The 21,701-nt window shown below is 45.7% G+C and overlaps 1 protein-coding gene across 2 annotated transcripts in view; it reads right to left on the reverse strand.

The window, feature by feature from the left end:
- The window catches only part of SMG1 (SMG1 nonsense mediated mRNA decay associated PI3K related kinase), a 1,401,298-nt gene that overhangs the window by 1,205,902 nt on the left and 173,695 nt on the right, over nucleotides 1–21,701 (reverse strand). For both annotated transcript variants that reach the window (XM_069210224.1, XM_069210223.1), the window contains 7 exons: nucleotides 19,304–19,517; nucleotides 11,474–11,599; nucleotides 11,310–11,382; nucleotides 10,527–10,624; nucleotides 10,179–10,352; nucleotides 9,681–9,905; nucleotides 9,402–9,503 (listed from right to left, as the gene is read on the reverse strand). In XM_069210224.1, the coding sequence (XP_069066325.1) occupies nucleotides 9,402–9,503; nucleotides 9,681–9,905; nucleotides 10,179–10,352; nucleotides 10,527–10,624; nucleotides 11,310–11,382; nucleotides 11,474–11,599; nucleotides 19,304–19,517 (1,012 nt within the window). The remainder of the gene's footprint in view (nucleotides 1–9,401; nucleotides 9,504–9,680; nucleotides 9,906–10,178; nucleotides 10,353–10,526; nucleotides 10,625–11,309; nucleotides 11,383–11,473; nucleotides 11,600–19,303; nucleotides 19,518–21,701) is intronic.

Here is a 21,701-nt window from a genome sequence, read left to right on the forward strand (position 1 = left end):
TGGAGATGCTTGGGCATTTTGCGTTTCATGGGTGGTGAACAAGTCTATCCGCAAGGTACTCCAACGTGGAAATGTGTGAAGGACTTGTGGAGTTCTCTACTTGTAGACTTGTTGGTGAATTCTGCTGATCAGGTCTGCAAAGTCGTTGTCACCACTGCAAAATGCTCTGCCATGAGGTGAATATTGTAGCAAAGTGCTCATTCCCAGACTCTCTGTGCTACGTGGGAAAGCTGAGGGGAGTGTATACTGCCCCACTTTTGAAAGTAATACGACAGTCATGCCTGTCCTGATGAGGACTACCTTGCCCAAAATGAGCTGTAGGAAGGCTTTGCAGCCTAACTGAATGGCAAGCAGATCAAAGTAATTGATGAGGCAATTCTGGTGCTGAGAAGGAAGCTTTCCTTAGACAGTACTAATTGCATACCTGACACTAAGAGGCATTGTTATCTATGTAGTGTACCACATGTAAGGGAACACTATGCTGATAGTTCAGACAACCCTTGTTGGTTTAGAGGGGCTAAAATAACAATCCAAAATGCTCTCTTTTGTGGTAGTGTGGGCGAGCAGTTTAAGCTTATCAGAGGGCATGGCTAAGCACTGGTTGAACACAGAGTCAATAAATGAGGCACACATTGGAGAAGAAAGTCAATTTAGAAAAAAAATACAATACTGTTATGTAGTGTTTCAACACCAGAAAATCTTCAAAGTGGGGTAAATATTCACACCGATGCACTTTTACACTGTAATTACTTTCAATGGGTAAAGTACATGTACTGTTATAGTGGGTCTTTGCAGTCAGATCTCCGGGGTATTAGGGCGTCCGGGTGCAAAGGTAGTGGATGGTTTGGGTGCCTTGCGCTCTGCACGGTGGGCAAAGAGGGGGTCACCTAGAAACAGGCTGCAGAGAGGGACTTGGGGACAGGTCCGGGAGCTCACAACAGGGGTCTCGGTCTGTGGAGGTCCGTCCTGGGAGCAGGTGAGCACCGTTGGTTGTCATGGACCCATGTCATGGAGCTCAGATGCAGAGGGTTTGGGTCGACAGGTGCTTGTGGTCAAAGGCACCCACGCTCTCGGTTAGACCTGCAGGAGGAGGACAAAACATGGCAGCTGGGCCGCTCTTTGTGCTGGCCCCCTGTCGGCTGGTCTATCTTCGCAGCGTTGGAGTCCGGCATAGACTCAAACAAGCTTTGGTTGTTGCAAGGGGTCCAGTACCCTGGATATTAGTGCAGGGTGGCTCTGATGTGACTTGGAATCTTCTCACTTGGGGAGGAAACGGATCTGACCTCTTGGAGCATGGTGACGACCTCCAGGGCGGCTGCATTGCTGGACCCAGTGATCAGCAGAACAGTGAGCCACACGTTGCAGCTGATGCCAGCAGGCAAGTGGCTCCGGGAGCTGCGTACGGCTTAGCGAAGTGCCGGAGGCCCTCCAAGGCTTTCGTAGGCTGCAGGACAGGTTAGGTTTTGCTACTGACGGGACAGGAGCAGGTAGGGAGAAAGGGTTTGGTGCCAAAGTCCACCAGCAGTCCGCAGTTCTTGCTTCTTCAGCTCTTCTTTATCCTCTTGTTCAGTCAGTCAAATATAAGTTCAGGGTGTCAGCGAACCACCTGATTTCTCAATTCAGGGACGTTTAGGGGAGTCTAGGGCCGTGGCCAATGGGCTACTTACCCCTGGGGTGACTACACTCCCTAAATGACCACTTCATGTGGAGAGTGGGCATAACCCTGCCCAATAATTACTAATTTCACCAAAAATAAGATGGTGGACTCCTTCTTTCATAAGCACATCAGGTTGCCAACCTTAAGGGAGTGACCACCCTGACAGTGTACCATGACTCCTTGCATAGCTAATTTCCAACCTGTCCTGGTGCCAAATGGGCCTTAGGGCAGGGGGTGGCAACTCCCAGGTCTGGGGGAAGCCGGGGTTGCATATCAAAGGAGGCAGAGACTTTGAGATCCCTGGCCTTGGTATGCAGATTCACTAACCATCCTGTTGGAGGAGGTGCTAACTCCCTCCTCTAGAGTAAGCATTGTTTCTGGCCTCTGAGCGTCAGCTCTCACCTCCAGGGGGTCAGAAACTCGACTAGGTGGCAGACTGGTCGATGCCAGTCGGCCAGCACACTAGAGGATTAGTAGGTTTCAGGGGGGCACCTCTACGGAGCCCTCTAGGTGCATGCCATAATAAACCCAACACAGGCATCAGTATGGCTTTATTAACACAAGGTGTTTGATACCAAATATTATAGGTTTCAGTGAAGCCATTATGTAGCTGAGTAACTTGTGATAACGAGTGTCCAATACTTACCTTAAATTGGCTCCCCTGTTTACTTGCAATATCTAGGAACCAAACTAGACATGACATGCAGATAGGTCCTCATCAATTATAATGCATGCTGCCTAAGGACTGAAGGGCCTGCTGTAAGGGTGACTTACATACATTAGATGCAGTGATATGGGGCATGGCACACGATGAGTGTACCATGTCAGGTTTTCACTCATGGCTTGCACCATATCACATAGTCTGCAATGGCAGACTGTGCAATTTGTAGGGCGTCCCTTAGGTAATCTCTAGTGCCCAGGCCCTTGGTACCAGAGGTACCATTTACTAGGGAATTACAGCGGTACTAAAGTATGTGCCAAATGTACACAATTAGACCTTTTATCTTGTTTTAGGGAAAGAGCACTGGTGACCTGGATAGCAGAAACCCAGTGCACATTCAGTTGAGAAATCTCAGTGGCAAAAAGTGTGGGGTGACCAGGTCAAAAAGGGGCCCTTTCCTACAAGGCATAAGTGGAAATGGTCATCTATGGGCCGCAAAAAGTCTTGCCTTGTGCCAACTTGGTGCTTTTTCACCACTGCATAGAGCGGCACGCTTTGATCTGTACCCACACTAGATGTTCCCAGTGACCCTCTGTTTAAGATCAGTGGAAAGCTAGACACTGTTAAAGGGGTTATGTGCAGACCTGTATGGTACGGACAGCAATGCAGATGGCCATCATTCTTAGAAGACGCATGTCAGTGCAAACTGTGAGTTAATGACTGAGTTGAAGTAGCAGAAGGTGCTGAAAAGCTGAGACGTCATCTTCATTGAAATAAGCTTTGCTTGTAGTCACATTTCGAATGGACCCCAGAAAAGGCTAAAGTTTAAGTGGCTACAGATGGGTTTAAGGGCATTTTTTGTGAAGCCCAAGCTGTGCAGCAAAGACACCATTGCTTGAGTGTGTGCAAGACACGGATGCTTGCTGCTGCTCTTGATCAGCCAATTGTCAAAGTAGTGGAGGACATAAATGCTGTTCCTGAGCAAATGTGCGGTCATCATTGCTAAACAATGCTAGGGGCTATGGTGACGCAGAAGTAAAGTACTTTGAGACTTGTTTGGAGGTCCTAGCAGGGGAGTGCAGACCCTGGACTACCCAGGAGACATACCAGAGACCGGATCTTCTAGCAGGGAGGAGTTATCCTTTGCAACCAAGCACAGAGGACTGGAGGGGACACACATGAAGCTATGAGTGACGAAGGGGACACACGCCTAGCCATCCAAATCAACTCTAGCAATCAATGGGGGACAGATTTTGTAGCCCTCACATCTTCCAAAGGGAAGTACTTTTAACTGGTAGCGCTGTCCTCTTACTGCAAAGCTAACTCCGGTAGGCATAGTGAACAGGAATGGGGAAATATGTGGCTGAGATTGATGTTATAATTATGTGATGTGATGTCGTTATCATATCCCCTCCTTAAAGAAGAGAAATTAAGTCTTGCAGGGCTGTGACCCGGAAATGTATGGATATGATGTACCGGTTGAGGGGGCCTGTGAAAGAGGATGGGTCTCAGAGAGCTGTCCTTCTTGAGGATTAAAAATAAGCACTAGTATACACAGTGCTGCAGGAACACCCTTTTCCATGGAGCAGTTTTCCGGAAGGCTTTTACTTCTTCCCAGTGGAGAGAATGGTGTTCGTTGCTGAGGATGTGTGAGTGGGGTGGGATGTTGGGGGACTAAAGGTCGAGGCAGTAGCTGTGTTGGACAATAGCTAGTACCCATTGGCCTGGTGAGCTTTCCTCATAGTAGTGGAGGAACCTCTGTAATCTCCCCCTGAAATGCAATATGTGATCAGGGTGGGGTGAAAAGTCACTACTTGGAGGAGGTAATTGTCTTGCTGGAGGCCTCCTTACCCCTCCCACTGCAGTTTCCGCTATATGAGCCATTACTCTAACCCCCCCCCCGCCACCTGGCGCTGAGCACAGAGAGCACTTTCAGCCTCACCTGACAGTTCAACTTTCTCCTGCTGCGGACACAGAATGTTACTGTGTACCCAGCAGTGTTCTCATCTACACCAATGTGTTTTCCCCAACTGGAAGGTGAGGCACGACAAGCAAGTGATGTCGTTGTGAGGGGAAGAAGCAGAGATTGCACACATCGTGGTGGTCCACCAACGGATATTTTGTATGGCAGTGAAGGCAATTCTGGAATGCTGTGTGTTCCATCATGTGTTGAGTATTCTCAGTGACTAAGGGTCAGGAATAGGGCTGGGGACCTGAGGGGGGCTTGGCCCTTCATAAACAAGTTACTTACTTTCAACTAATGCTTTTTCTGGTAGAGACTATTTAGCCGCACATTCCTCACCTTCAAATACTCCCCAGGCATCAGACTGAATCTGGAAAATCCTGAGTCGTACCTTTGTGCAAAGGGCTGGAACAACCTGCCCCTATATCTCAGACAAAGCTCATTGCTCACCATATACAGGAAGAACCTCAAGACATGGCTTTTCGGATGAGGCTCCATTCCACCCCCCCTCCCAAGCGCCTCGAGACCCTCAAGGGTGAGTAGCCGCGCTTTACAAAAACTGATTGATTGTGCGCCGGTGGTGGCATCGTTAGCTTCAATTTAGCTGTGTCAGAGGATGTCACGGTGCCCATATAGGCACCACCCAGAGCCCTGACATCAGTTTTGTGACAATTTCTACACCAAAAACGCAGAGCCATGTAACAATGTACATTGTTGACCAGCGTGCAGTGTCTAACAGGATCTTTTGGGCAAGAGCCCAGTTTGCAGAGCTGGGAGCATGAGTGAGTTGGTTAGGAATTTACAGCTAAACAGAATTACTGCTGCCCTTCACATCACGGTGGTAAAGGATGCACCTTCCTCCGCAGCCTGTTTAGGAGGGGAAAGGATGCCAGAGCCAGGGGAGGTGTCCAGCCACTGGCATTACCTAGTTCCTCGTATCAATTCTACTTGTAAGAAGCCACCTCATCACCCTCTTCAGAGTGGTAGGTTCTCTCAATGGGAGTAAAGTCCAAGAGATGGCAGGGCCTGGACGGCACCAAACAGCGCCAGGGGAGCACCAGAGCTCCATCTGGGATAATGACAGACTCGTCACCAAGCAGTGTCGGACTGAACAGAGCTGGGTGGACGGAGGCATGCGTGGTGGAATCGTTCTGGATTCAGAAAAGATCCTGAAGGATTGGCTGGCGTGGAGTACAAACCTGCCAACTGAACCATGCAGGGGCACATCTTGATTCTTTGTGGCTCAAAGGCATGCCAACAGGAGTTGGTGGCCCAATGATATTGTGGATAGCATTTGTAGGAAGTTGGCTCTGTATATACTATTTCAAAGTAAGAAATAGTGTGCACAGAGTCCAAGGGTTCCCCTTAGAGGTAAGATAGTGGCAAAAGTAGATAATTCTAATGCTCTAATTTGTGGTAGTGTGGTCGAGCAGTAGGCTTATCAGAGGGCAGTGTTCCAGATTTACAATTAATACTTTAAATGTAAAGTACTTCACTTAGATACTTTAGGAACTTTGAATGAAAACAATATCATGTACAGTCTTTGTAAAAATGTCAGTAAGCTATTTTCAAAGTGGACACAGTGCAAAAATCAACAGTTCCTGGGGGAGGTAAGTGAAGGTTAGATTAGGAGGTAAGTAAAACACTTACAAGTCTCAGTACTGGGGCATAGGCAGCCCACCGTTGGTGGTTCAAGGTAACCCCAAAGTTACCACACCAGCAGATCAGGGCCAGTCAGGTGCAGAGGTCAAAGAGGTACCCAAAACACATAGGCGCCTATGGAGAACAGGGGTGCTCCAGTCCCAGTCTGCCAGCAGGTAAGTACCTGCGTTCTCGGGGGGCAGACCAGGGGGGTTTTGAGGAGCACTGGGGGGGGGGGGAGAAAGGGCCCCCAAGTAGGCACACAAAACACACCCTCAGTGGCACGGGGGGGGCGGGTGCAGTGTGCAAAGCAGCCACCACCTGGGCTAGGCAGAGGGTCGCCTGGAGGTCACTCCTGCATTGAAGTTCGGTTCCTTCAGGTCCTGGGGGTGCAGAGTTGGTTCCAGGCGTCGGGTCCCTTGTTACAGGCAGTTGCGGTCAGGGGGAGCCTCTGGATTCTCTCTGCAGGCGTCGCTGTGGGGGCTCAGGGGGGTCGTCTCTGGTTTCTCACGGGCTCGCAGTCACCGGGAGTCCTCCCTGAGGTGCTGGTTTTCCGCAGGTCGAGCCGGGGGCGTCGGGTGCAGAGTGTGAAGTCTCACGCTTCCGGCGGGAAACGTGCAGTCTTTGAAAATTGCTTCTTTGTTGCAAAGAAGTTGCAGGTTTTGAACGGGGCCGCTATTCATGGGAGTTTCTTGGTCCTATAGTCCAGGGCAGTCCTCTGAGGCTTCAGAGGTCGCTGGTCCCTGTCTGATGAGTCACTGGAGCAGGTGTCTCGAAGTTGGAGACAGGCCAGTAGGGCTGGGGCCAAATCAGTTGTCGTCTTCCTCCTTCTTTGCAGGCTTGTAGGTCAGCAGTCCTTCTTTCTTCAGGTTGCTGGAATCCAGTTTCCTAGGTTCTGGGGTGACCCTAAATACTGAATTTAGGGGTGTGTTTAGGTCTGGGAGGGCAGTAGCCAATGGCTACTGTCCTGGGGGTGGCTACACCCTCTTTGTGCCTCCTCCCTGAGGGGAGGGGGCACATTCCTAATCCTATTGGGTGAATCCTCCAAAATCAAGATGGAGGATTTCTAAAGGCAGGGGTCACCTCAGCTCAGGACACCTTAGGGGCTGTCCTGACTGGTGGGTGACTCCTCCTTGTTTTTCTCATTATCTCCCCTGGACTTGCCGCCAAAAGTGGGGGCTGTGTCCAGGGGAGGCGGACATCTCCACTAGCTGGAGTGCCCTGGGGCATTGTAACACGAAGAATGAGCCTTTGAGGCTCACTGCAAGGTGTTAAAGTTCCTGCAGGGGGGAGGTGTGAAGCACCTCCACCAAGAGCAGGCTTTGTTTCTGGCCTCAGAGGGCACAAAGGCCCTCACCCCAGGGGGTCAGCAACTCGTCTCACAGCAGCAGGCTGGCACAGACCAGTCAGTCCTGCACTGAAGGACTGGGTAAAATACAGGGGGATTATGGAGCTGTGGAGTTAGTTTTTGACAAACTCCCAGACCATATACTTAATATGGCCACACTGTACTTACAATGTCTAAGAATGGACTTAGACACTGTAGGGCATATTGCTCATGCAGCTATGCCCTCACCAGTGGTATAGTGCACCCTGCCTTAGGGCTGTAACGCCTGCTAGAGGGGTGACTTACCTATGCCACAGGCAGTATTTTGTGTGCATGGCATCCTGAGGGGGATGCCATGTCGACTTTGCCTTTTTCTCCCCACCAATACACACAATCTGCAACGGCAGTGTGCATGTGTTAGGTGAGGGGTCCCTAAGGGTGGCACAACACGTTGCAGCCCTTGGTACCACTGGTACCTTTTACAAGGGACTTATTTGTGTGCCAGGGTTGTGCCAATTGTGGAAACAATGGTACATTTTAGGTGAAAGAACACTGGTGCTGGGGCCTGGTTAGCAGGGTCCCACCACACTTCTCAGTCAAGTCAGCATCAGTATCAGGCAAAAAGTGGAGGGTAAATGCAACAGGGAGCCATTTTCCTACAGCATCATAGAACTCCTTGAGTTGTGAGAGTATTGCTCCAAGGCCTGGAAACTTGTGGAGAGGGAGCCCTAACGCTTGCTCTGCAGTGGAGTGTGGAGCTGGACCTAGAAGCACACAGTGGAGTGGATGAAGCCAAAGAGCACTTCCACTACATCTTGTGCATCTTTGACTTCCCGGCTTGGACGAGGTGGTTTTGGAGTGGGAAGACTATTTTTTGTGGAAACGGCTTCTGGAATGGCCCAGAGCTCTTCCATGGGAGCAAGAGCAGGACTGTAAATGGTGCAAGGCCTCCTCTGCCATGCCGTCAGGAGCTTCTCCACCTGCTCACAAATCGCCGTCGCCTAAATGAAAAGGAACTCAATGTTTCTACAACATCATTTCTGCCCATCCCACCAATCGTACTATGCTTGGTTTTAAGAGTCTCTCACTTTATAACACTTGTGGTTAAAAATGATGTCTTTGTCTCTCTATTCCTGGTCTATTGCTAAACATCAATCTTCTAGAGAGTGGCCTCATGACGGAATATGATTATGCCTGTTGAGGCTTCACCAGTTAGAAGTGTAGTTGGCAAGCGAACTGTTTATTACATTCACCAACCTTCAAACTACCCCAAATAACAAGTACTACCCTTTTATTTTATATGTGAATTCACCTACACACTTTTCAGGAGTTGAAACATGTTTAGACTATGACATTTAGCTAAAAGTATAGCATTTGCCAAACAGCAGTCAAGGTAAATGTAGATTATAGAACCTGTGTTAAGGTACTGTAAACTGTTACACATGTATTTCTGTCAGTGATAATTTCATAGGTTGGAAATGCACCCAGCTGTTACACTAGCATATAGGGTATGAATCGGGGCAAAACTTGTTCACAAATACAATGGTCTTCCATCATGAATTAACCAATCTTGAATTCAAAGAACCTAGATCTATGCCCATTAAAATCCAGTTACAGCTCTACTTTATTACCACAGAAGTACAGTAACAGCATAATCTGATAAAAGTTTTCATGACAACTTTACTAGTCTACACCTGCAGTTCATTTCCAACCACATCTGATCAAGCGTTTTCCAACAAAACCCAGCCCAGTGGTAACTTAGAGAGCATGTGACCTTCCTCACAGCGAAGACTGGGTATCCAAAACAAAGAGCAAAACAGAGGTTGTGAAGTCTACAAAATGGATCCTAAAGAAAAACAACAGCCTGCTATTTAGATTGAAATGCTCTAAAGAAACTGGATATAAAGAGATTTTGCAGATTTCATAAAGCTCACATATTACAAGGCACATGAATGATATTAACAAAACAGACACATAACAAATCTTCAGGCAAATGGTGGGCAGCCAAATTCACCTTGGTTAACATGACCACAGAATGAATAGGAAAGTAAATGAATGTCATCAAAGGTTTCATTTGTCTAATTCTATTTATATACTTCACATAATTTTACATCAAGACAAAGTCCTGTCAAATACTTAGACTTTATATTACCTCTTTTTCTTTATGATATCGTAATTCAAGCAGTTTGGAATCCGGTATAAAGAGCTTCTCTACAAATGTTGATGGCAGTTTTGTATTGATTTGTTCCACAATCTGAGGACAAAAATACCAAAATGAGTTTCTTCTCAAAAGCAATGGAAGTCATGATCAGTGGAAGTGTGACAACCAATCTGAAAGCAGGATACAGAGGTAGGTTCTGCAAATCACACAAAAATAAGTTTTGCAATCAAGTACAGTCAAGTGCAACTTAAGTGCAGACTACAGACATACCAAGGTAAGTAAATGCAAGACTGAGATGATATAATCTGTTCCACACGTTTGGCAACTCTCCAATTGATCCAATCCATAGGTGATGACCATTTCACAGCGTATGGACATACTGGGGTCTAAACTTCCAAGCAAAACGCCAACACACTCATTAGCCGCTGTAAGTACAATCTCAGAAAAAAATACTTGGTTTGCTGTTGTTACACATCGCATCACTCTGTAAAGAACCTGTTGAGAGAAAATAAATTTCATGTTTCATAGCCAGGAATGACTGCACAAAGTATTTTAATAAAATACAGTAACTATTTAGATTAAAATATTCAAGTTCACCTAAAACAATCTACAGCACTCTGTCACGCATAGTCTCAGTTTGAACGACCACAAAGTAACAGCATCCAAACATACATGCTAAAACACACGCGGAAATAATGTCGACTTTAGACAAATTGTGCATAACAACCAAGATAGCTCCAGCATTTGAAGACACAAATACAGCCTTACATCAGTTACATAGGCTTCAGTAATGGGAGGTCCTCTTATGGGACTGAAACGCTCTCCAATGCTCCTTACAACTGTACTGAACACTCGAAGAAGAGCTGCGAGCTTTGGCAATGACACTGACGGAGGAGGAATATCTTCATCAACTGATTCTCCAGAGGCAACATGACTGAGGTCCTGAAGAAAATAAAAAGTGGCGAGGTTACAATGACGCAATAAAAAAATTACAGCTATTGCAAAGGCATATTATTGGTCAAATCAAGCAAGAAACAAGACCTGCTTTAATTGACATTTCATAAATGGATTTAAATGAGATTAACATACATGAAAATAGTTTTGTAATTGTTTTACCTCTGCATAGGCCTCCATGTCTTCAAGGAACTGTCCCAGAAGGGTAGTGGAGAAAGTAAGATCAGCTACCCAAAATGGCTCCAAACTTTGCAACCATCCTACATGCAAAACAAAGACAGCGAAAATTAAAAAAATTTAAATCAAAGTTTCCACTCAATTTGTTGCAGCAGTTTTGAAGTGTGGCCAAACACCAAAAGATTTTTCAGACACTTTGACAAGAATTCAGAGACAAGTTTCTTTTTGTTTTGTTAGTTTTTTTAGAACCAGTTGTAGGCAATTCTTGCTCTCCTAGTAAAGTTAGCTATCTAGCTTCTTAGAGAGGCTCAAATACCAAACTTCACAGTCAAATTATACAATATAATAATTTCTGAAAAAAATGGTTCTCATTCCCACTCACTCCTCATCAAACTGTCTCCACTGCATCAAACTTAGTAGCTAGCAGTTTGGTTTAGTGCAAAAAACTATACTAAGTTGCTCTCACTCCATTTTTGCACAGCGACTAAAAGCATACCTTCTGCTTCCTAGGCTTAAACCGCCTATCTGCTTGCAGCATAGGCCTCTCTGCTGTTAGTCAAGCCATTACTTAAGCAGTTGGACACATTTCTAATCAGTGTTTTGTGCAACAGAGAGCTCAGCTTCTTATCAGTTCCAGAGCAGCAGCAACAGTAAGCAAATAAAAGAAAGCTTACATAATTTACAAGTTTCTTATATATAAGGACTAAACATGTAGCTATGGTATAGGCCTTCAATATGTACGGTTTTCCATGATGCTACAAGTCTTACCAGACACTTGTTGTGTAAGAGATGCCTTCTGAGTGTGGTCAATGTGCCATCCAACCAGAATATCGACTGTGTCCTTGAAAATCAGAATGAAAGAGAAATGAAAACAATCGGTGTATAGTAAATTCCTCAATACAATGTCACCTAAATATATTTGACACACTTACCCTGAAATTTGTGCTGAAAATATGTGGGTAGCAGCGGGACACTAACAAGATGCACTTTACACATTTACAAAGTAATTCAGGTGTATCAACGTTTTCCAGAATAGACTGCAGGCTGGTCATTACAAGCTTAAAAACAAGAATAGTTGAAACATAATTAGGCATTTTCTTTATATTAAAGCTTTGCATCTACTAGTGAAGAAAAGAACTGTTCTATTTTGGTAAAGCAACAGTAATTTGTAAAAAGTGTTTAGACACAAGTTCACACATTTGTATTTAGGTTGAGATTCATTTTAAAACAATAGAATTAGGCAGAACAAACTACTTCCCTTCTGTAACACACTTTCAGGTGGATACTCTGACCGCAGATTCCAAAATGCTCTCCCACCTCCCCATTCTGTGGAGTGGCCTCCTTTTATCATCTGCAAAGGTCCCAAATTAGAGATCTGCACACTGGTGCCTCCAATTGTTTGTGCTCTGTCGCAGAGGGTAGTGAAGGGGTCAAACAAGAAAGGGACATCAATGTGCAGGGTTGGCGCTTATATGCAGCTCCACTCTCAACTTCTGGGGAGGAACGTAGCCAGAGGAGAGCTGCGCAGTACCATCTAGCAGTGGTGAGGAGTAGCTCAGTGAAAACGTCTGGATCTAGTCTGGCCCTGGGGAATATTCACAAGTTGCGGAACATGTCTTTAGAGTATCTACCAGAACAAAACATTACTTAATTGTTCATCTGATAGAGGCTTCTAACCAAATTCCTCATCTGTGGATTAGATACCAAAGCAGGATCTCCAAGGTGGAGAGTCTGTGGAGTGGACTCAGATCAAAAGGTCCTGCAGGACCAAACACACAAAATGCTCCTGTCATTTCTGGCAATCGAGGCAGTAGTGAACGTGTGCACTGATGCCCATATCAATGCTTTAGAAATACAAGTTACTTACCTTCGGTAACGCCTTATCTGGTAGACACAACACCTAGTTGCAGATTTCTTACCTTAGAACTCTCTCAAGGCATCAGTCTGGATCCAGTAAGTTTTCTCAAGCAACACCCCAACATGCTGCTGGTGGCGTCAATCGGCTCTGCATCCATAGTCGGCATTGTCCACGCCTGTGTATGATGTCACAGGTCCTGTATAAGAGCCACCCTGACGCACTGACGTCAGTTCTTTTCACATGGTGCTTCAAAACTAAGGCCCTGGAAAGGGGAGTCCCTGTCCCTAAAAATCAGACTGTAGAGCCAGGAGGATGGGTGGGTCAGTAAGGAATCTGCTACTAGATATTGTCTCTACCAGATAAGGCATTATCAAAGGTAAGTAGCTTGTCTGGCAGAGACATCTAGTTGCAGATTTCTTACCTTAGAATAGATACACAATCCCCCTGAGGAGGGTCTGCTAACAAAAGATCAAACTAGAAAGTCCTGTATGACTAAACGGGCAAAGGACCCGACCTTACTAACCTGACTGTCCAGGCAGTAGTATTTGGCAAGCGTGTGCAGAGATGCCCACTTTGCCGCCTGACAATGAATGGAACTTCACTGGCTAACTGAGTGGTCCCAGATGTAGCTCTGGTGAAATGAACATGTAAACCTTCAAGTTGTTTGCTTCTTGGCCAGTGCCTGGCAGATTTAAACAGATTTGTCTATGCACCATGCCACACATTTATTCCAATGACAGGCGTATACAGTTTTGGTGGAGAAACACCTGGCTGCCAATATAACAGACTTCGGGCAGAGGGTCAAAAGCTGTCAACTATTGCTGCTAAATCTCCATGCAAGAAGGCGGAGGATGAATAAATTCAGGTGGAGAACCCTCCACTGCTGCTGCGAAAGAAAATCCTCCCAAAGGGGCAGTCTGATCAGAGGATCGATGACAATTCTCAGTAGCTCGGGATACCAGACTCTTGGTGCCCAGTCCAGAGCCACAAGAAATACTTGAGCCCGGTCTTGGTTGATCATCTTGCGAAGTCTGGCAGAAGTGAAATGGGCAGAAAGGCATGCAGGCGGCACAGCTCCGGTTGCCGCAGGAGTTGGTGTCATACGACACATATCCGGCTCAACGTCTCAGTTGGTAATGAGGATGGGGACAGGCAGAGGCTGGAGCATTGGCTTTGGGAAAGGTCGAGATGGTACAACCGACACTGTCCCAGATTCGAGCATAGGTCCATGGGTGACCCTTGGTGCTGAGGACGAAGTCGTTGGCACGGAACCAGAGGTATCCCTTCCAACTCTATGGGCCCAAGGACACTCCAACAGTGTTGGACTGTCCACAAATGAGGTTCATGGCCTCATAAAAATCTTAATTGGGCAGGCGTTGCTCTGGCTTCCATAAACTCTGCCCAGACACAGGCTCCAAGTTGGAGCCGTAGAATGACGACACTCCTGCTCCCTTGTTGTCCAACGGACAGGGTGAAGTAGAAGAAGGTTTCACTTTTTTCAACTTCTTGTGCCTCCACTTACCTGATGGTCCTGAGGACTTGGAGTGGGATGATGGCAATGGGGTATCTCGCAACCGCTCCCAGGACCTCAACTAAAGTGGAGTCGAGTCGCCATCAGCTTCAGAGACCGCTCCCTCAAAGCCATCGGATACATGGCCCGACACAGAGCGACTTCGGGTTGTGGTCACGCTCAAAAAACCCAAGGCACACGAGTCACCGACATTGCTGTCTGACAGGATCCGCAGGGATTGAACCCGGCCTTCCTAGATGACATCCTCGACACATCAGGGGTTGTACAACTTGATACATAGGACTATTCACTGTGACAGTCATTTTCAGCACTGCTTTGCTTTTCTATGCTCTGGAGATTCCCACAAAGAGCGGATCGTCCACCTTATGGTCTTCAGTTTGAATAATATAAAAGCTTAAAACCTGCTAGCAATCCAGTCGATGGAGGCTCTTCTCTTATGATGAGCAAGGTGGGACAAAGGACATTGGGAGGGTGATTTGTCCGAAATAAAACTCAATCATGTGTTCCAGATGACACCCTGGTCCTAAACACTAGCTTGTTAAGGAAAAAGGTGGTGTAGGGTGGCTGCAAGGATAGAGCCTGGTGTTCACTTACAGAGAGGTAAAGTAATCACAATTAAAAAGAATGTTTTGAGAGTGAGAAGAAGCACTTTTGAGAGAAGATAAGTGACAACCAAATTAAGATCCCACTGAGGCATCACAAATGGAATGGGAAGGAACATGTCTCAATCTTTATTAAAATTAATTACAGTTGATTTAAACAAGGGTGGGTGGTCTGACATATGAAAATGAAAAAAAAAAAAAGTCAAAAGACTGACAAATAACCTCCATGAGTGCCCACTGTAAGACCTTGTTGAGCCAAAGACATAAACTGTGATAAATTCAACAGTTTGACATGTAAGGGACTGTTTTGCGGACTCCACTCAAGGCCAAAAATGTGTCCCGTCACATAGCACAGATGGGCTTTGCAGTAGGATGACTTCAACAATTTCATGTGGCAGACCAAGTGCAGTTAATTGCCACTGCTCAATGTCAAGGCATGGAAGTGTAGACTGTGCTGGTTTGGGTCCAGAACCCAGTCATGTTAATGTGAGAAGATACTCCTGCAGGTGTACACCGATTGGAGGACAAATATTCAAGCCCGCAAGTTCCAGCTACCACACTTTTCTGACCAAATTCAGATCCACTAATATAACTAGCACCCAGCTGTTCCTGCTCATCAGAACTCAGAGTGGAAGAGGCCAAACTTCGTGCAGGAATCTCGTACTTCATCCTAGCATGAATTAGTCTCCTAGATTGAGCATTCTTGAGAACTCCAATGCACAGAAAGTGACAAAAGAGATTCAGCAAGGGTTCTCCTGACTGTCAGAAGATGTTTTGCACTACCTTGTAATGCAACTGCCATTCATGATCTGCCAGGCATCAGCAACTGAGTTTGTCCACTTTTTGTTTAAAGATTCTGCAAGTTGGCTGACCATGAGGGAAATGCCATGACCCTTCAGCCAACGACTGAAAGATGGTGCCTCTTGGCAGAGGACCCAGGATCCCACTCTGTCCTGTTTTTTGCAGTACCACACAGGGATGGTGGTGTCCATGAGAATCTATTGGCCTTTCCTTTATGGTCGACACCCGATAGTCCACAGCTTCAAAAAATGTATGTGGATCAGGTTACTGCCAGAGACCAGAGCACTCAAATGTCCACCTCTCCCAGCTGATCTGCACAGCTCGGCAGGGATGCATCCGTCATCACAGTCAGCTCTGGGTGAGGAAGAGAAAGGGTTCTGTCACTGGTCAGGCTGCAGTCTAGCAGCTACCACTATAGATTCTGTGCAGTCTCCTTTGAATCCTGGATAACAGCTTTTCTTAGTTCTGGGCCTACCAAGACTTCAGATCCAACCACCGATGATGCCTATGCCACCTAGTACAGTAGACCAGGAGGACGCATGACACTGCCAGGCCAAAAACCCTTAGACTGCTCTCACCGAGGTCCAGGACCAATGCTGGACCATTGCGATCATAGCCTGATGGGCAGACTTGTTGCAACGGAGCAAAGGCCCTGAAATACAGTGTCCAAAAGAGCTCCTATATAAGGGAGTTACTGTGAAGAAGTCAAGCGACTTTGCCCCAACCCCAAGGATGTCAGAAGGTTTGCGCCAAAGGTGGCCTACATTTGAGTGGGGCAAGCCCACCATCAATAGCCATTGATAAAGTTAGGGGAAAACTGGTATCCCCAACCTCGGAATATGTTCAGCAACCATCACCATCACTTTCATGACCACTCAAATGGCGCTGGAAAGGCCAAAGGGGAGCACAAGAAACTGAAATGGCTCTTGGACAACCTTGAACAGCAGGTAACATCTGTGTGGAAGCAGGACAGGTACATGAAAGTTCACATCCTGCAGTTCCACGGCCAGCAGAACTTGGGCGAGAGTAAGCATTTTGAGTTAGTCTCTCCATACAAAAGCATTCACCGGAAAGAATGTCTAAAACACGGCAGAGGCCTCCATCCTTCTTTGGTACAAGGAAATAGCATCCTGCTCATCTTGTAACAAGATGGAGAACTGCTCCGCCCTGTTGTTGGAAGAATGTGTGATGGGGCAGAAAGGAATGGTAGGAAATAGCCCTGCTGGACAACCTGGGGAATCCATCTCTCTATACATTTGACTGTTGCTCTGGCAACCTGGGGAATCCATCTCTCTATACATTTGACTGTTGCTCTGGCAGAAGATATCTGGCTACCTCCTACAGGGTGGCTGTCCACCACTTAACTAAAGCAGCTTGGAGGCTATGTTGAAGAAGTGAGGGCTGAGTGAAACGGTGTCCCTTGAGATCTGCACAAAGTGTGCTTGACCCCCAAGCCCCAGTAGGACTGGGGTGACCGTTGGAGTGGTGGTGAGGATTGGTAGTGTTTATACACCAGTCCTCTGGATAGCTTTGAAAACATTAGAACTGCTTAGAAAACTGTCAGACAGGCGTGAAAAGTCACAAGGAACGCGCTGTGACTCTGCTTCCTTTAAAGCGTCAAGGGCAGAATAAGCCTTTATGCCAAAGAGGGACACATCAAAAGGCATATTCATCAGAGGTGCCAGCATTTCCCCAAAAAAGGCAGTGGATCACTTAAACACATGGTAACTAGCACCACTCCAGTGCCCCCTGCACGCCCTAATCAGTCAGTAGTATTTGGGCCAAACCTAAGGACATATTGCTTCACCCGGATCACCCTGAATGGTTTGATCGATAGAGGCCAGGAACGCCCTTAGAATCAGCAAGATGTTGATTGCCATGCAAACTTTTAATGGCCTAAGAGGCAGACCAAGCTGGCTGAGGGGAACATATGCTTCCCCAAAAAGCCTCAATCCTTTCTGACCCTGGCTGGATGGGTTGGTGAGAACGCATTAGGGTTGACTTTGTCTTACACAGCCTCAATTTCAGAAATGTTTGGTGGTCAGAGCTTCCATCGGCAGTCTGGGTCACCTGGTGCCAGTCTATGGCACCTAGTTATCTGCCTGTTCATCGATGGGCAAGAACAAGGCTTCGCCCAAGCGTCCATAAGGTTGTCAATTAGGGCTTCATTATATTGAAATAAGGGCTCATATTAGGCTGGCCGAGGGTGCAAAACCTCAATAAGAAACTTTGTCTTGGCTTCACCTAATGACAGCTGTTCGTCCAGGACCTCACTTGCACATCTAATCACAACAGCAAATTATGTGCTTTCCTTTCATGCATTCTAAGGGGTTAAACCAACCCTGTGTCATCATAGTGTGAGGGTAAATTATTCCCCTAATTATCAGGTTATCAGAATTTATGCCACAAAGGTAATGGAGCCCAGGAGGAAGGCCTTGTAGAAGAAAAAGTGTTTTTATCAGAGCAGGTGCTAATGAGTGGAGTCAAAGTGCAACCTCGTGGGGCCCAATACTGACTCAGCTTAAGGTTGGACACAAGAGTCTGCAGGGGTTCAATCTCTGGCAGAGGCAACATTGGGACTAGGATCAGTGGAGAAGGGGTCACCGCTGATCATGGAGCCGGAGTGGAAGTCAGGACAAGACACTGGTTCTAGGGGCTCAGACAGTGCAGAGGACAAATCCGCCAGGGATCAAGAGCCAGATCGATTGGCTTTAATACCCTACCACTTCTTTCTGGACAGAGAGTGGCAGGAATTGTTTGAGTCCCACTTAAACTTCTTACGATGCTTCACAGATGTGGGCTTACCAGACAACTAACTGCAAAAACGATCTGTCATGGGAGCAGTGTCAAGAGCAGGAATAATTGTGATCAATCAACTTGGAGCAGGAGTGGGACTTAAGTGAAATTCAGGTCTTCTTTTGCTGTTCAGCAAAATCCAGATTCATTCACAGTCGGTCGGCCTTCGGGGTCACAAAGGCACATTTTTGCATGAGTTCGAGTCATTCCCTGAGTCCAAATACCGGGATGCAGTCCGTCACTCACATTTTCCAACAGTAAGGGCATGGTTTCAACCCCGTAGTCTTCAGTACAGATATCGCTCCCTTATACACTGGAAAAGTATTCTGAAGGAATTAGCCAAACCAAAGAAAATGGGTGGGAGAGCTCAAGATTCACATACAAAGGTGCAGAAAGGAAATGACAAAGCACAGCAGATGCGCTTTTATGTGGCACATAGGAGCACTTCTGGGAAAACTCTTAGACCCAATCTGGTACCTGGGGAATATTCTGAAGGCGAGGAATCTGCTGTTCTAAACATTTTTGTGTCCATCAACAGCATCTGTATCCTTTGGCCTCAAATTAAGCACCTTAGTTTAATTACGTACATAATGAAGGCTTACTGTATGAATACACTGAATCCAGGATGTTAAGCTATGGAAACAAACAAAATTTACACTTAGAGGAATTACATAACACACTGAATATGCACTGATCCGGTTTTTCACCCATACCCTTTATCACAGATTTCTCAAGTAACTTATACCCAAAACGTTTTAAGATGGAAAAATGTGAAATGCCAAGAAAAACAGACCTTAAGTAAGAAGGATCAACAGCTTATGATGAAAATTGGCCAGGTGGCCTTGCGTGAAAAACTAATCATTACTGAATACAAACGAAGAACAAATCATTTGATTTCCATACAAAATGCATCTCAGCCAATAGGTACTGCAGTTTACCCAGCCTCTCTGGGACACAGAAGCACAAAGGACAATAAAGCTATATGCTGGGAACAGTCCATTTTCTACAGAGGCAATGAGTCACATTTGTTTGATTAGTGGGGGAACAATCGAAACTCAGTTAACTGAAGTTGGAGAAGAGGACATTCCAGTCCATTGAGGCAAAACTGTACAGATGAGAAATTAACATGCAGTGGGAAGTACTGGGATATTAAGGAAATAATATTCAAACTTACCTGCATAACTGATGAAAAGGCTTTCTTTTCTCCCACAGTCTCCAGTGCCTTGTAGGTTGCACATAAAAGAAGAAGTTTAGTTTCATCTTTAGTGGATGAGCTAAGCTTACTAAAAATCCATTTAAAGATCTTCTCCGCTTCATAGCTTAGCGAAGCACAAAGCAGGCCAAGACAGCATGCTCCTTCCTGTCGCAATTCCTGAAGCAATTTGCTACTATATTAATAAAGAAAACAAAACATATGAAGCATTACAATAAAACATTAAAATCTTTTAAAATATAAATACACCAAACTAAATCGTTTTTGCCCAAGCCTTTTATTTTCCACATAAGGAATGCACAAACATTTAAATATATAGACCATAAAGCAGTACGGAAAACGTTAACCACTATCCCGATTATAAAGTGGTGTTCAAATAAATGGTAGTATACACGCAACATACAAAAATAGAGGCATAAAAAACAGACCACAAAACAGATAATAATTAAAGCAAGGATTACTTTAAAAACAAAAGCATCCTAAGACTAGTGCTGAATGGAGTGAAATGGCTCCCATACTCTAGATTAACAAGGATTTTTTTGTTTTTTTGCCTCACAGGATAAAGTGGAAATAGATTATAGCATGAACAGAAGAGGGTTCTAGAACACACCAGAGAGAAAGAATCTGGCTTGATATAAGGTAACAGCAGACAGGGGCCCATACACGAACCCAGACTGATCAATTACCAGTCTACATTTAATCGACTCTACAGGGACTTCAACTCTGTATAGATACTTTCAGTGCAGTTCCCCTCCCCCAGTTTGAGGTGTGAAGGCCACTGGATTTAGACAATGTTCTTCCAATTTATTTACTTTTCTTTTTATTAAACTCCAGTTGTATACTCGTGTTATACTGTAACCTTAGAATCTACTAAAAAGACGCATTACACTGATGAAACTGAACCCATCCACATCCCCATTCCTCCAGGGTGTTTATATGTAGAATACTTTTTAAAAAGCAGAAAGAACTGTTCACTCCATTTTCTGAAGACTGCTCAGGTTTAATGTGCTACAATGAAATTTTGCAGTGCAGGTGCTGGATAGAAAATGTTCCTTCTCAATGGGCAATTTCTTACCCTCAAGTCAGATAACAATTCCCCAGTGAATGCCTGTTAGACCTGGCATCCTCAGGGTGGTCTTACCCCAGACTCTTTGCCTTTACATCCTATTTTGTAGCTGTAACTTTTTGTTGGCCTTAAGACTCCGAACACTTTACCACTGCTAACCAGTTCTAAGGTGCGAGTGCTTCTCCCCTAAACATGGTAACATTGGTGTCACAATTGGCATATTTAATTTACATGCAAGTCCCTTGTAAAGTGATAAACCATGTACCCAGAGCCTGCCAATTAAATGCTACTAGTGAGCCTCCAGCACTAATGATGCCACCCACCTAAGTAGCCCTGTAAACATGCCTCAGGCCTGCCACTGCAGAGCCTGTGTGTGCAGTCTCACTGCCACCTCGACATGGCATTCAAGATCTCTTGCCTTAAACTCCCATTTTCTTGCATGTAAATCACCCACCCCAAGGTAGGCCCTTGGTAGCCTATAGGGTAGGGTGCCATGTAAGTAAAAGGTAGAACATGTACTTTTTTGTTTTACATATCCTGGTAATGAATAGCTCCCAAAGTCGTTTTTCATTACTGTTGTTTTAACGACTCTCGTATCTCCTCAAGACTGCTGGATTAGGGGCAGCAGCATGTCTGATTGTAGGCAACTATCACTCCTACACCAGTTGGCAGCTGCCGGCCCAATCCTTCCAGCTCTAGGAGTACCTCACGAAAACCCAAACAGTAAAGGTGATTTCTGGCAGTCTAGCGCATTGACTCTGAAATCCTCTCAGGGAAATTGCGTGCAACAAGTCTTATCCTTTTCTCCGGTTTGAAATGGGTCTCTTACACACACACACAAAGGCATGAGAGAAGATGCAGGATAGTTGTCAATACATTTATTGGAAAGACTGCAATCTATGATAAAACACTTGAGCTGCAAGAATTAGGATAATGTCAAGAGACAAAATCAGGATTGTGAGAATGAGCTATGTGAATATGAACAATCCCAACATTTTGCAATAAACATGAATACACAAATTCCTCCCTAGAGTGTATTTCCTAATCTATAGAGAGCAAGGCATTATAAAACTAATCTGCCCAAGACACGTCCATGAGAAGCGCCCCAACGCCAGTTACCTTTGAACAAGGTCAACCTCCAGTCTCCACAACAGGCTTCCTTGAGACACAAAGTCTGAGGTCTTCCACAAAGTGACGTGCAGAATGGATGGAATATCCTGGGTGGAACCCCCTCTAATAGCCTTGGTCTCAAAGTGTTTTTATAAGGCTAATGTTATTGTCTGTGTAGACATC

The sequence above is a fragment of the Pleurodeles waltl genome, chromosome 10 (assembly GCF_031143425.1).
Source record: "Pleurodeles waltl isolate 20211129_DDA chromosome 10, aPleWal1.hap1.20221129, whole genome shotgun sequence".
NCBI lineage: Eukaryota > Metazoa > Chordata > Amphibia > Caudata > Salamandridae > Pleurodeles > Pleurodeles waltl.